At 34.2% G+C, this 16,252-nt stretch overlaps 1 protein-coding gene across 18 annotated transcripts in view; it reads right to left on the reverse strand.

Moving 5' to 3' along the window:
• Positions 1–16,252, reverse strand: part of RALGAPA1 (Ral GTPase activating protein catalytic subunit alpha 1) — a 132,101-nt gene that overhangs the window by 86,534 nt on the left and 29,315 nt on the right. For 13 of the 18 annotated variants that reach the window (XR_001522074.2, XM_015630322.3, XM_015630336.2 and 10 more), the window contains 5 exons: positions 14,475–14,623; positions 13,151–13,280; positions 12,228–12,465; positions 9,799–9,960; positions 5,491–5,631 (listed from right to left, as the gene is read on the reverse strand). Coding sequence is in view for 17 of the 18 variants with exons in the window: in XM_015630322.3 (XP_015485808.1) it covers positions 5,491–5,631; positions 9,799–9,960; positions 12,228–12,465; positions 13,151–13,280; positions 14,475–14,623 (820 nt within the window). In the remaining variant the exon portion in view is untranslated. The remainder of the gene's footprint in view (positions 1–5,490; positions 5,632–9,798; positions 9,961–12,227; positions 12,466–13,150; positions 13,281–14,474; positions 14,624–16,252) is intronic. The other 5 variants (XM_015630339.2, XM_015630338.2, XM_015630337.2 and 2 more) reach the window with 1 other exon arrangement.

Below are 16,252 nucleotides of genomic sequence, written 5' to 3' on the forward strand. Positions count from 1 at the left end.
AAAGGATGTTTTGTTTCTCATCTTCAAAATATGAAACTAAATACCTAATGAAGGCTTACCTCCCCCTCTTCTTCCAGTTTTACTCAGGCAAATGCAACATTTATGAGAATTACAGAATTAAGTACCCTGATACCAAAAAACATCCTGCAGCCTCACAACAGTTAACATTAGAGTAAACCTACTTTTGTTTATGAAAAGATCAGAATTTGTGATTATCATTTACATTCATGATTCATTGTTTCTGTTGAGACTCTTAATATGTTAGTGTCAGTAAAAATCATAGTTAACTGTATTGAAACCTGCACTTCCAACATGGATCACCTAGGAATTGTACAAAAGTGTCTTCAGCTCATTTCACATCATCCACAAAAATAAAGAACATTTATGCATCTCTTCAGATTTCCTACCATGTTATAGGAATACTATATACTATCAAATTTCCACTGTAGGCAAGACTAAGTATCCCTTGCAGACAAGTAAACTATCTGCTATCCCTTCCAGTCCTTTTATGAGATAGGCACTTAAACAGCAAGGTAAAACCAGTTTACTCAATTTTCTGTTGGCTTCTTTTTGACAGAATCCTTTATTCCCTAGATTATTTATTACCTACTACTTAAAAAGTTGCAGATACTTTCAAATTCAGGAATAAGAGTACATAGGTTAAATGAACATCAGCAAGAGTTATTTGCCACAATAAACATACTTACCTTGTTCTATCTAGATGGTTTAACTTCAGGACTGCAATGGTGAATTTACTCAATATCAGGACAAAATATAAGCCCCTTTCACTCCCCTAACTTTGATTACAACTAAAATAATTATGTATGTAATTACATTTTAAAATATATTTCTATTATTACTAAATTCTAGATATAAATGTTATTAAGTATTTCAAATTATTACTTCATTTATCTCTCTATATATTTCAGTAATATTGAATACTGATAATCTGAAGTCCCCTTAAATGCTGTTTTGAGCTGCTTGCACTTTTCCTGAGAATGTTAGAGATGGAGCAGCATTTTTGCATATTCTCCATCTGAACAAAGTATATAAACCAGAGGAATGAGATATGTCTGTACTCAAGTAAACACGTGTTCCAAGAAGATGGAAAGTGCTATTTCCATGCTCAATTTTGCAAACAAGTTAAAATTTGAGAGTAAGAGTTTGACCTCATATAAAGTTTACTGAACTGTAAAGAAGCTATTAGACAGGAAATTGAGAGATCTATATTGGAAAAAGAGAACAGACATCCAAGCCATCTCAGAAAACAAACATGAACTGAAAAATCATCGAATACAACACAATCTATTATTCCTTTTCTCTTCCATTGTGATAAGCAACAAATTTCCCATCATTGTTTTTGTTCAACTTATTACTAACTACATGAATTAACACTGTCTGAAATGAATTGCGTCCCTCTCTAGTTGGAACTGTTATTTCAAACTCCCTATTGACCTAGGCAGGGAATAACAGAAGTTATGCTAATGTAGACTCAAGCTATTTCTTACAGCTGCAAAGAAATGACCACAGGATTCAGTCAAAGGTATGCACGATTATATATATGATATTAATACACGCAACTATGTTACAGTGATCTCATCTTGAGCCCTCAGTATACATTTTTCAAATCTATTATAAACTCAACCTTATCTGAAGCAGTAGCCCAAAAATCCCATGCCGTGCATGCATGCAGTGATTATGAGCTCCTAGGATGTTAAAAATAATTGGACAGAGAACTCACAATGCACACAAAGCAGCTCCACACATTTAAATAAATTCAGCTAAATTCATTTCAATGTTGATCCAGAATTAATTTTAGGTGCTCACATATTCATGACAAGCACAAATACACATATTCAAACAAACACGTGCTTGCACCAATAAGGATTTATTTTTTGTAGAAAATGAAGAAACTAAGGAAATGAAAAATCTTATTGTGTAATACCAGCACTGAAAACACAGACAGCATTTAAAAACCCAAATGAACTGCTTCTTCACAACCAGGGCTCACCCTTGCACACAGATGTACAGTCAGACTGGAACACCCAAAACTCCCAAGGAGTTTGTGTGCCAGCAGGCTGACCCTTTGTGTCTGACCCTGAGCACACTTAGGAGAAACACTGCCCTGGTTCCTCATAAGGTACAGCAAGGAAAATATTGTAATTCGTACATCTGGCCAATCTCACACAATCACAGCTTTCCTAAATCAACCTTGCCTCTCCTTTTGCTGCTAGAAGGCAGAAAGAGAAGGAAACTTTTCAGCATCAGGTGTGAGATAGATAAGCTAAAATACAAACTCATGGAGAGACACATTCTGACAAGACAGTATGAGTGCTAATAGAAGATCCCTGTATAACACTGGGGCAGGTTTTTATTTCATCATACAAAGTCCATTTGGGAAGTGGAGAAAAAATAACATGTTTTTGAGCTTTCAATAGTTTGTTGGTTTGGGTTTTTTTAAGAGAACACAGCCATTCTGTGAGTTTCTGGGGTTAAACAATAATTACAGCCATACTGACATTACAATCATGATTTATTTACATTTCATCATAATCATTACTTAATGATTTAGGAACAAAGTTGTAAAGGCATAATATGAATCTCCTTTTCATGTCAAGATTTGACTCTTTTAGTCCTAGCAGATAAGGAAAAATCTCCCACCTGCAAATAATTAGTTTGTCCACTGCCTCTAGGAATCTTGCCTACATCTCATTGGCACTTTATTTCAGGTCTTGTACCTGAAAATCCCCAAAGGGTTCCAGAATGAGTAGTCATTTCACTAGTTACCTTGTAAATGTGCAAGACTGGATTCCCCATGATTTTGACACGCTAAAGGAAAGTTCGTTTTGGAAATACTGTGGATTTGCAACAGATATACTAGACTAAATCACTTCATTAACTAAACACCTTAAAGCATAAATCACTTCCACTTTACAGTTACTAAGTGAAAAGTTGCAAATATTCTGCACATAGAAATACAGCGTAACAGAAACTACATGAAGGGATTACAGTCTTAGGAAAAGCATAATCTATGATGCTAGATGACTGGATGTCAATATTGAACTTCTGCAATATATTTTAGCAATCTACTGATTGATCTTCAAATTATGTCTCACAAATTACAGTTAGATTTTCTGCCTTACTTTTGAAAATTAATATACAGTACATAAGGTAAAAGTTTGGTCATAAATGCTTTCTGTTAGACTACCTGCCCAGATTCACCAGTTGTCAGTGGGTCCACCTTTCAGTGATGAGTTTCACAACTAAAAAGAAGATTAAAACTACTTCCAAAAACTTAATATTAGGCATCCTATTATTCTGGAATAATTTGAAATGTCCTCTCCTTTAAGTTGTGTTGGATCGTAAAGTCATTTTGGATTACAGGGATATTCATATATTCCTGTAATAAGATGAACAGCTGTCACAACTAGCTGAACACCATTCCTTACCTAGAGCACAGTTATGATAGAAACAATTTGATTACTTCCCAAATTACATGCTGTACATCTGGAAACAGGCAGCTTTCAGAAATAATATATTTAATGTAAGAAGAAAAGGCAAGGAAAATGATAAAGCTCCATGTTTAAATAAAAAAGGAAGAAGAAAGAGAGCACAATAAAAAATGCAGAAAATTAAAAGAGCAAAGTGCACTCTGATCCAGTGGACAGTGTTTCCCTTTCTCTGCTATTAACCCCATGAACACTTTAACAGCTTGCTTTTTTTCACTAGAGCTTTTTAGTTTTCTGGCAATGTTCAAGATTCTCGGGCACATCATGAAGCTGCTGCAACACCCATCTGTCTGAGAAGACATCAAAACCAGGAAGGGCTTAGGACTTTTTCTATGTTAGAAATACAAAGGTCTGTAATGTCATTTTACTTTTTTAATTACATTGGTCGTGCAGTTTTTGGATTGGATGAGTATCAACATAAAGAATAATAGCAAGAGAACCATCAGGCCTGGGACCCATTAGAAGTATTATGCAAGCCAGGACTTTTCAGAAACATGGATAAAACTGACTACAAAAGCACTTTTTCTTGTTTAAGAAAGGGTAATTAAGTATCAGTGATTATGTGATGATGAAGTAATATTTCACTGTGAAAGCTCATAACCCTTCTGTGGGTGTTCTTAAGGTCTTCACTAAGCACTACTTCCAACGATGCTATGGCCAGGTAGGATCCATTTTCTAATTGTTTATGTATCATTCCTAGAAAAATCTCTACCTTTTAAGTTATAATCCCTTGTATCTCAGAAGAGATACTCTTTGCACTCATACTTTTATTAATTATTACATATAATTTGTATTTTATTAAATTTTGTTTGTGGTGTCAAGCATTGTATTCAAATACTTTGTAATTGTTCATTGTGAAAATCTGGTTTTTCAATACTGATTTTCAAACCTGATTTTTCAATAATGTTTTCAAACTGAATACTAAGGCATCAAGTTTCTGTTTCACAACAAGAATTTTGTGACATGTGACACATGACAAAATACAATTATGAAGATACAGTTCTTGGTACTTCTTAGGTAACAAAGACAGGCAGGAGAGACAGAAAAGAAAAAAAATATCTTATAAAAATATTATTGTCATGAAGTCTTTTTATTTGTATGCCATTTTGACTATATATAATCCTCCCACTGCACTGTAATTTTTTTTCCACTCATTGATACAAAGGCATAACATGATTGTCAGCCTTAACATGACAAATTTATACCTAGGTAATATCTGGAAACACTGCATTATCTGAAAACATGCATTTTTAAAGTCTGTGCTAATTCCAGTTGTTGAATCTCTTTGTTTGAAGAAAAACATCCAAAGTAAGCTACTGTCCAACTTGTAGCCAACCACCCTGCTGGACCAAACAGAATGTTGAGTAAAACCACAATCCTAAAAATTGTATCATTTGGAAAATAACATCAAAATATCACACTTGAGAATTGCACACTACAGATTTTTTTCATGTTTTTATAGAGTAATGAAAAACAGGAATACTCTAAGCATATTATATGATACCATATTCTTTTTTCATGAGTGCTAAAGTGTATCATCATGGTTGTTCACACAACATCTATGACACTGAATTAAAAAATTTACACAGAAAGACGTAAATGGCAAATTAAAGTAAAACTCAGTTCTTCCTTTCCCTCCCTCACTCATCAAAAATAAAAATTTTAGATTAGTTGTATTCTCTGGTAGACAGGTATTATATTGATGCTTACCAATAAATTGGAAAAGTGAAGAGATTTCTCAAATTTTCTCTTTTATGATCGTAAACATTGGCACAGCACTAACTTCTAACAGTTCCAGAATGAATTGTAAAATAGCATGGTGTCTTACAAAACTCAAAATATTAATTCTTAATCTCTTCCCCTCTCCCACCATCCCCAAAGTATTTTTACTTTGAAAAATTTAATGGTTTAGCAGAATTTGAAAGCAGAAGGTTTAAAAAAGTGATAAAGGGGGTGCAGAAATTAGCAGAGGTGGCACTACCTGAAAGCTCATCAGAAAGGGGAGTGAGAACAATATCAGGCAAGAAGGGTTTGGAAGTATGGATCAGAACAGGAGCACTTTTAGCACTGCGTATATAGGCCGATGGCAGAGCACATTCACCAATGGATCGGCTTCTCATGGCTTTAAAAAGGAAAAGAAAGAAGTGGGGAAGGAAAAAAGAAGAGTGACTATAATGAAAGGCTTGTGTCACAGAAAAAGCAGCAACAGAGAAAACAAAGATAAAAAGGAAGAAAATTCAAAAATTAAAACATTTCAGCACGGCAGATATTGGCAGAGCTGTAAGAAAGAAAAAAAATCAGTGGACACGTAAGACATTCCGAGTTTTCAACTTTTATGTAAAGCAGCAACAATGCCTTTATTATGACGATTACAGAGATTTTGCATTTGAAATCAAGAAGCCAATTAACACATTTTCCCACTGCATCAGGGGTTGAAAAATCTAAGTTAAAGTTACTCCACAAGCACTCTGAATTTGATTTTTTTTAACAAAAAAATAACTTGTATTACATTTGTATTTTACTAGTTTCTTTTGATTTTATCCTGAAAATGGATCTCTGTATTATACATACACCCATACTCTTGAATTCATGTTCTCCAAAAGAGATTCAAAATCAGAAGGAGAAAATGATCAGTTCTGTGTGGAGAAACTTGCAATAAAGCTCGTTATAGTTCCACATTAAAAATGAAATTACTGAAGTGAAACTGTTTGACAATGAAAAGCATTATTTTTTTTTATTCATGGGGTCTGGCTTTTAATTGATACTGAATAAATCTTGTCAAACTGATGTTTATCCACCTTTTCATATCTCACATCCTGCCAACAATCCTACAGAATACAAATTGTACGTAAGAATTGTGGTATTACAGTCAAGGTTATATGTACAGCTTTTCTAATAGATTTAAATTAATCTTTGACATTTGCTTTTCTTTGTCAGAGTAAGACACAGCAAGAACTGATACTGCATTCAACCTCAAGTATGCCGGAAGTTCTTAAAAAAGTAATATCCATTGCTTCAAGGAGCTTCCTTTCATACTGTTGTAAATTTGCTAACTGTTTTAAAATGATTGCAGATAAAATTCTTTAAAGAAAATTCAGAGTATCTAGCATAAATATCGTCAGTGCAATACTTAATCAGTCTGAGCTTTTCTCTCTCTATATTTTCAGAACAACATGGAACACTGACTTAGGATCTCAGCGCTCCTGATCTGCATGGGAATCAAATGTATGTGAATGGAGTGCAGTGAAAGTTGAGCACATCACACTTCTAAACCAGCTTAAAGAATTGTTGCTAATAACGACATGCAGATAACCTGGGCAGGTCACACTGAGCAGAAAATACATTTGACAAATGCAGCACAACTTAAGTGGAGTCTTAAATTCAGTTTGAAAAAATAATACAGAAAGACAGACCTTTTAAGACTGAAGCAATGCTCTAGTAAACTTTGTACAACAGAAACTATTTTTTGTAAAAAGGCAATTATGCGTAAGGCTTTAGTAGCAATTTGTTTAAGACATAAAGTAATAAAATTCAGGATACAGTTATAGTTAGATCCATTACATTCATCACTGTGAATCTTACAATGAATGTAAGCAAAAGAAAAAATTAAAACCACACAGTAAATATCAATGATCTTTTTCAGGCTAAATTACTCTAAATAAATCAAGCTTTTGATATTGGAGACTGTGTTGATTACAAGTCTTAACATAAAGTGATCCTTTTAATTTGACTGGATTTTTTCCCACCATATTACATTCAATTAAATTAGGTGACGGCAGACAATATCAGAACATATAGATATTTGATAGTTTATAACCTTCCACTATTGTCTATACAAAAGCAGAACAACAGGTAAGTAAATTCTTTCTGATACAGTATTTTTATAGAACTAGACCTTGCTGCCTAAGCCAAAACTCCTGTATCTAACCTTACAGATTTTTCAACCCATACTGCATACTATGCTTAAAGGCCCTTTCCAAAAATTATTTTATATAAGTTCAGGCTAAAAATGTACACACTGCATATCAAAAACACTGATTTTTACTTGAATAACATGCACATACACATATTTGGTGCATCAATAAATGTGTGCTGGCATGATGATGGCTCAAAAAATAGAGGTGCAAAGATGTACACCAAAATGTGTACAACATAAAACAGATGAAAAAGAAACTCCAGCTTTTTCTTACCATAAAATATTCAACATGCACATCCCCCCTACTCAGATATTAAAGAGTATATATTACTCACAATCAAAGGGAATGTAATACAAATTATATATCATGCAACATATTTAAGGTCTGATGCAATTCCACACTTAGCTTGCAGACCAAATGATCAATTAAAGGAAAAGATCTGACCAGCAAGTTCTAGATTTTACTTATTGTGATTAATTTTAATTATTTGACCCTGAATTAATAGCACAAATTAAGAAGCAGCTGAACAGCTCTCTCTGCACACTGAAGAGGCAGTAAGATATATGTAACATTTTGCAACATTTTCCTCATTAACATTTAAAAAAACTGAGGAGTTTAGGATTCTGGTTCTGACAACTCTTTTTGGACTTAATGTCTTTTAAAATCATCCTAGCAATGCTGGGATGCTTGTCCACAGTTGGTATTCTACAACATGAACAGAGTTGATACTTTAACTGGTTGCAGTAATGCAAACTTGGCTTATTAATATCAAATATGTAAGATAATTGGAGGAAAGGAACAAAAACATGGAAGCTGAAGTGCAGTGAAACTAAAATCAGATTACTTTGCTGCTAATCAGGTCAATATATAGCTTGATTAGGATAAATTCCAGTCATTTCAAGGCTAACATCATATAAATAGCCATCCTTCAAACTGCAGCAAAACAAAAGCATTAATAAATTGACCAAACAACATAACCTTCTGACAGAATATCTGAAATATTAACAATTTGCAAAGGACAAATTTTAACATGAGTTTTATCTTGTTAAGACAATTAAGATTTAAAACAAAATCGCCATTACAGTTAATCACAGACTACAGAGAAGCAAAAATTACATTTAAAGTATCTGTGATCCATGAGGAAAACTAGGTGCTGTCAGCATGAGATACAGGAAAAGCTGTGCAGCATTTGAATGTGCAAAAAGGACAGGAAATTTTGAAGTAGGGACTTCATTTTCTCTAATTTCTGTATGCCTTATAGGACAATTAATTCTCCCATATTAACAAAAGCTTTATGAGGAAAAAAAAATAAAATGGAGAATTTTGAGGACGAGTCAAATAGAAAATTTGTCTAAATAATATCTGTGACTTCAAAACATTAATTTCAAATATTTTTGCAAAAAGAAAGAAAATGTTAATTTCTGAAAAGCTAGCATAATTATATATTCAACTATTATATATTCAGATATGCATCCCAAATTTTTAAAACTGTCAGAATGTACCTACTTCCAAGAAGTATCAGTGAAGCAACAAAACACAATGACCAAAGCCACTACTACTATAAACACAGTAAAAAAGAGATAATCCTTAAAAGGTTCTTCTTTTAAATACAAAATTAGAACTAGATTAACATTCCTTCACGTAAGTAATAGCACTGAGATAATCAAGATGACACAGAGTAAAGAAATTTGTAGCCCAATTCCTGCTAACGTACTCTAAGAAAACCATGTGAACACAAAAGAGTCTTCTTTTGAGGAGTTCACCTAAAGCATTGTTCAGGGTAACTCATTTATAACACAGCAAAGAGTATCTGCAAGTAATAAAATTCAGAAATAGGTGACTTCAGAAATGGAGAATTGCATGCTTCTGTGTCAATCTTTCAATATTCAGGGTATAGTAAAAGACAGCACATTTTATAAACTATGCAGACTTACACATATTTTTCCCCACTTTCCTTTGTACAGTTTGAAAATACTCAAGCCATCTTGTGCAGTGTATGGAAACACACTTAAGAAACCTTCTCTTATCCACCTATCAGCACCATAGTTCAAACCATTCCAGTTGTTTTCCCCTTCATATACACACAACCATATCATTTTCTAATCCAGCTTAAGCATGTGATCAAATTCATTAAGAATTAATATATCAACTGCATTACTTTCATTTGCAGTAAGTATAATTCTAGTAAACACAAGTTATTCAGCTACCCCCAAAACACATAAGACTGTATAATTTATGCTTTAACTAACGTGTAAATCATTATAGATAGTACACATTTGTGGAAAGAAGCTATCCAGATTGCTACAGAAGTCAGTTATTAATTCCTTACCCTTTCTCAAATGTCACTTTTATCAGCTCTTACAGATACTTACCAACAGTTTTCTGCCGTACTATGCTCCTTGCCTTTTCTGTTCCCGGAGAGCCGGTGGTTGTAGCACTGCGTTGTCTCATTGGTGCTTGTCCAGGCTGATCACGGCTCCAGCCTCTAGAAAAGGACTTATCAACAGAAGACTTTGGGAATTCATGCCCAACTCCTGCAAAAATAACATTGCAAATCGATTCACTTCTATTCTGCTATCACTGGATGACTGTAGGTGTGTTCTTTCAAAAAATTTTAAAGCTAGATGGAATAAATTAAGTTACCAAAGCAAGCATGAATTCAAAAGCTCAGCCAGCACTAAATCTGAGGGATACTCAAACTTTTTCAGAAATGTTGGTGCTGTTAAACTACAATAATTTTCTTCTCTGAAAACATGGGCTTACACAGGCTGTAGTCTGATACTACATGAAACTTTTCCTTTGCTGCTCCTGCCAAGTAAGATACACAGAGTCATACATTTCAAAATGTTAACATTGGTGGGGTGGGTTTCCAAATAATTTAGCAACATTGAGAAACATGAAATAAAGATAACATAATTTTACACAAAATGCAAAAGCAAAAAAAACAACTGGATGATGGGCTCAGAGAACAAGTTTCTTTGAAAACTGTCAGAAAATCCTATAGTAAGATGGAACAAATTCAGACTTGACATTTATATTCAAGTAAATAAAGTTCATATGAGAAGCTATCAAAAACAGCTAGATGTAAAAAAAAAGTGAAGTAAAGAATATTTGCAATGTATTTCCTTATCCAGCTTGAGCTCATTAATAATCCTGACACATTTACAATCATTAAACTGACACAATTACAATCATTAAAGGGGAATCTTTTTGGAAAAGGTGAGCTCTAGTCCAATATGTTCATTATTATTATTAGCAAATAAACATAGGCAAAGACATTTGGCATAATTTGTATGATATCTATTAATTCTAAAGCTGGACTTGACTCTCTGCAACTCACATTTAGCAATGGAGGCTTTCTCTGAAACTCTCTATCATTGAAGGCTAACAAACTTTTCTCATGTTGCACAGATGATTCAAAATGCTTTTTTAAGCATATATTCAAATAACTGTACACATTCTTATCCTATACCAGACTACTCTTTTTTTTTGCTGTTTGGTTTGGGATTTTTTGATTTTGGGGTGTTTTTGGGTTTCTTTTGTTTGTTTGTTTTTTGTTTGGTTGGTTTGGGGGGGGTTCAGTTTTTGGTTTTTTCTTTTTGGTTTGGTTTGGGTTTTTTTCTGACATTTGTTTTTGTTTTGTTTAACCTGTGTTCTTTTAGTAAGAAAAAGAAGAAACCTGTGTGGTAAACAAAAAAATGCATGGTTTGAAACAACCTCTCAAGGGCAACTACAAAAAGATGTATTTCTGTCCAGTTATGATACAGCAAAAACCAAAACAAAACTGTGACTAATGACTCTGATGAAGATGAGGTATAGAAGCATGTGAAATGCTTTTAGCAAAAAAAAGCTTATAGCAACATCTTCTTTAAGAGAGGGAATTCACCTAGGTTGCTTCTCACTGATAAACCCTAAGATAGTACTCTAAGATAGCCCCTTCCCTCAGGTTTGACTGAAGAGATAAAAAGTAGCCTAAAAATAACATTTTTTTACATCTTTGTTACTCACCCTAAATATAACCCTGCCTCTCACCATTAGATCACAATGCACTTTTTAAAGGAGAGTATTATCATTTACCATGTTTTACAAAAGTGGACACAAAGTGATTTCTAATGGTCACACGCAGAAGGTCTGCCTCCAAACTGAGAAAAGAATCCAGGTTTTGCAACTTTCAATCTAGACCTCTACCCAGGAAGACAAACTTCCTGTGCCTTACCAATTCCAGAACTGTGCCATTATAAGCAGCCACCTCCTCTCCCCATATTACGTCTTAAAGAGTATTTTATGCGTTTTTTAGAAATCAGTTTACAAACAGGCGCCACTGACATGGATTATTAAACTATACTTTCTCTTAAGTAGTCCACGATGGGCTACTAATCTATTAATACCAAACAAAACTATGGTCACCTTTTATTTCACCTTTCAAGATTTCAGGATCAATATTCCAATTGTGCTTGCAATGGCTTGGTTTTCAGCTGAGTAGTCTTTATTATTTTCAAGAAGCTATGATTGGGACTCAACTATTTAATTGCTTTGATAAAAGGAGAAAGGCATAATCCACTACAGAGTAACATTTTAGTTTAAATTCAACACACTTCAGCATACATTCCATATGTGCCTATTTGCAGAAATAACATGATCATGTTCTGGTAGTTCTAAAAAGTAGATTTACCTTAAAGAAACAGGGTTATTTCAGGTGACAGAGATGTCTAATTAGGTATACAAAAAAAGGTAAGACCAAAATTATCCTGTGCCCAATACCAGCTCAAATTCAAATGATGTCCATACTGTGCTGACTTACCTTTGCCTTTGTGTTTTTTCTGCTTCTGCTCACTTAATTTATCCAGTGGCAGGTCACTAAGGTCCAGGCTATACAAGTTTCTAGCTAGGACTTTAGTAAGTGTCTCCATTGTCAGTGACCACTCAGTGGCCAGCTCCTCCCAGTATGTCAGCGATGACATTACAGACAGCAGGTCATCCCAAAGTTCTCGAGAAATGTACACATTTAGATTTGCTTTGATCCAAGCTACTATAAGAGTCTAAAAGAACAGAGAAAAGTTGGATTGTGAACATAAGTTGACATCATTCAAATATTACTATTTCAAAGGAAACTTCAAACTGCCACAGAAATTTCTGTGTAGTCCTGACATTCTTTTTCTCACCAGCACACAGAGATTTTTCATGAATTATCAAACAGAATTCTGGCTTGGATACAGGAACAACTGGTTCAACCCATTATCCGGTGCATTCTTCTTTGTTTTGCTAAAGTAACTGGAGACTACAGATCCTAATCACTGAGAACTCACCACAACAGCACTCTGCAAACTTTGCAACTACAAACTTTGAAAGGATTTGCTACAGCTCTCTAAGAAATAAAAAAAAAAAAAATGCATCAGGCATGGATAACACAGAAGATTTCATGCTGACTTGACCTAACTTTTCTATGGCAGCAGGCTAAAACAGTACACACTGCCAGTTATCTTTGCCAGTTATTCCAACTCAGCTAGAGAGCAATTCTTGAATTTTACAGTATCTCAAATACTGTTGTCACAATGTCATAAAATATAGGACAAAAAGAAGCAAATGTAACCAGCTCTTTGACCCACACCATTCAGATTATCTGGGTAACATATCAGTGATATGACAAACTAGCCAACAGTAGTTGCCATATCCAATCTATTAATGAAAAATAGACTGAATTAATAAAAGTGTATGTTTACTTGCCTGGAAAAGAGGTCCTGCAAGTCTTCCAGCTAAAGTGGAGTTTTTTCTTCCTTGATATTGCAAGAAAGTTTGGGGTGGTATTTTCAGCACAGATTCAGTTACCCTGAGCAGCACAAGCAACATCTGCTCCCTGCAATACAGTATTAAACTTAGAGTTACCATTTTGTTACACCTCTGTATATACCAAGGTATTTTTAAAGGTAATAATCAAGCCTTATTTGCTCAAACACATTCCAAAAAGTCATAATGACTACAAAGAGCCTAACTTGGTTCTTGCAAAAGAAATTATTCCAATCTTTTTTTCACACTTAAGAGTGTTGCCCTATTATATTTTTTTCCAAATCATTCCGCTGTTATCACCTTCAATGGCCTGAGATTAAAGGCAAAGTTTTAACTGTATTTTCAGTCTGAGCTTTATCTATGAATTACAGTTTTGGTAATTTTTTATTATTATTAACACAAGCACAATCTTTGCCCTTGTGGTCTAGAGTTGCTTCTTTACATTGATGTGAAACTGGAAAAGAAACTACCAATGTAGTAGAATCTGTTTACTATTATCTCTCCCAACTTTCCCAGTGGGCACCTAAATTGTCTCCTCAGAAGAGGAGACAAGCTTCACATGACACGTAGTGCCAGCTTTACTTACCCAGAGTTCAGGAAATGCTACTGACAGATTGAATGCAAGACAAGTTAAAATTGAATAAATCAGACATGAGAAATCCCCTTGCTACTTCTTCCTTGTAAGGGAGAATGGTGGCAATACAGTACCTGATTACAGACTATTATTTAAAGGAGTGGGAAATAACAGAAATTCCTTTAAAACAGGGTCTCTTGTACCTGCTAGGCATTGTAAGCACTGGAAAGGCATGACACAGTTACACAGTACACAGACTCCTGTATACATGTACAGGTCAAGAACAACACACATCTGATTGCAATAATTATCCATGCTTGTCTGGGGCTTTTTTGTTTATTTTTAAATAAGGCTGTGAAGCTTCATATGTTACAATATTTTAACACTTCGATACATAACCAAAATGCCCTGGAAAAAATCATCAGTAGCTCTTTAATAACAGCCTGTATATCCCAGATTTCTGCACTGAGATCTAAGCTGCCACAAACTACCTAGGAGCTTACTAGAGGCTTTAACAAAGCAGATAACGTCCACTGTGCTAAGTTGTCTATGGTGTTCAAGTTCATGTGTTTACTGATTTAGAGGAACTGGTTCATATAACCAATACCACTCTACTGTGTTTGCTATCAAGTAAATTTTCGCATTTGTCTTGTGAACTAATAATCTAAGATAAAAGCATTAGCATTTTACCATGTCTTCTTGTCCATGGTCACTTGAACTACCATGTGGCGGTAGATATTGAGAATGCGCTTGCACATATCCGTGTGTTCATCCAGCAGAGCTTTGAATTCATTTGCAGGTTCAAGAAAAAATATATTTGAAGAATTTATTATAAAAACCTGTAAACAGAAAAGAGTGGATGTCATGATCCTGAAGCACTTTGATGTTTTCTGCAATTCAGTTGGTAGAACCAGAAAGAAAAAAATCTATAACAGAAAATCTTTTTCAGTAAAGGTTGCATATGCACACAGAAGTGTATGTTTAAATATGTTTAGTCTGAAGTAATGATTAAGCAACGAGACTGACCTTTTCCTCATTTTTTCTACAAAACCTATTTGTGTATTTTTCTCATGGATGGTTCAACAAACTACTCAGTATAATTAGTTTAATATAATGGACAAAAATGTCTCAGCAAGAAGTCCACTGCACAAAAGTTCCACCTGTAAGCCTGGAACTGACTAGTACAATATATGGTAAACTGCATGAAATAGTCCTGGTACAAAGTGTGTCCCTCAGCATGACACAGCCTGTATTATGTTCCGGGAAACTGAAGCATTCATCCCACTGGGATCAGTCAGGCTTACCAAAAGTAGGAAACTGGACACGTTCCCCAAAGTGACTGACTTCTGTGAGCAGTGAATTAGGGCCTTCAGAATGAAAATTATGAAAAAAAAAATAGGCAAGGAAACAGCTACTGAAGTGTTACTATATTTTTATGTAAGTTTAGAAAGCACTTTTATCTCAGGCCTAGATTTTCAATTATTTTTTTCAGGCACAGGAAGTCATTGGTACTAAAGTCATAACTTCCCTCTACTGAAAGCTTTGAATTTTTAATAATTAAAAACTATTAGTAAGCAGTTTCACATTCACTAGCCTCAACTAATGAACCTAACCTATTCTAAATGCCTAGAAATAAGTCTATGCAAGCACTAAGTGGGAAAAAAACTCAAGACAGAAGTCTTGGATTAATGATTCACAGAGAAAATCAAGCGTGGTTCCAGGTCAGGAAATCTCTCAAATTGAGACATGGTACTGGGTTAGAATGATGTCTTGAGTCTGTTTCAGGCTAAAAAAAAAAAAGATATTTGGTAGTCAAATGAACCTTTGTCTACAAAACTTCAACACAAATAATCTTCAAGATATTGTCAGAAGTATAAGCCTTAGTAGTATATTGCAAACAGATACAGATACTTCATATTTCTTTTCTCAGCGACACCTCAAGTTCTAAAAAGTTGTTGAAAACAAAGATTATGAAGCTTAAATTATTGTAATGTATTTGAATTTAAAAGTTATTTTAATTAAAAAGTTTATTTTTATATATATAACAGTGTACAGCACAAAAGAAAACCCTATTCATAAAATTATTCAAGCTGAAGTAAAAATGAATTTTATTTAGCATGGTCACACACAGTAGAAGTGCACATAGTAAAGTGGAAAATGCACATTATATTTTATTTTGTTCAGAATAAATTTTCTGCTGGATATAAGAATATTTTGGAGGCTAGAATCATATACCCACCTATACGAATGCATGTGCACACAGACATATGCACACACTTTATAACCATAAGAGCATTTCAAAGACCCTCAAATTATACCCTCCCAATTTTCCATAGCCTCATCTTCAGTGAAGCATTTTGCTAAACATTTTAACACAATTTTTGTGTTGAGAGAAATTAACTGCCTAGAAGCTGTTAGAAAACTTCTGTTAGGGTACAACTGCAACTCTTGCTTTCCTTAAGGGTATC

This window comes from Parus major, chromosome 5 (genome assembly GCF_001522545.3).
Source record: "Parus major isolate Abel chromosome 5, Parus_major1.1, whole genome shotgun sequence".
Classification (NCBI taxonomy): Eukaryota; Metazoa; Chordata; class Aves; order Passeriformes; family Paridae; genus Parus; species Parus major.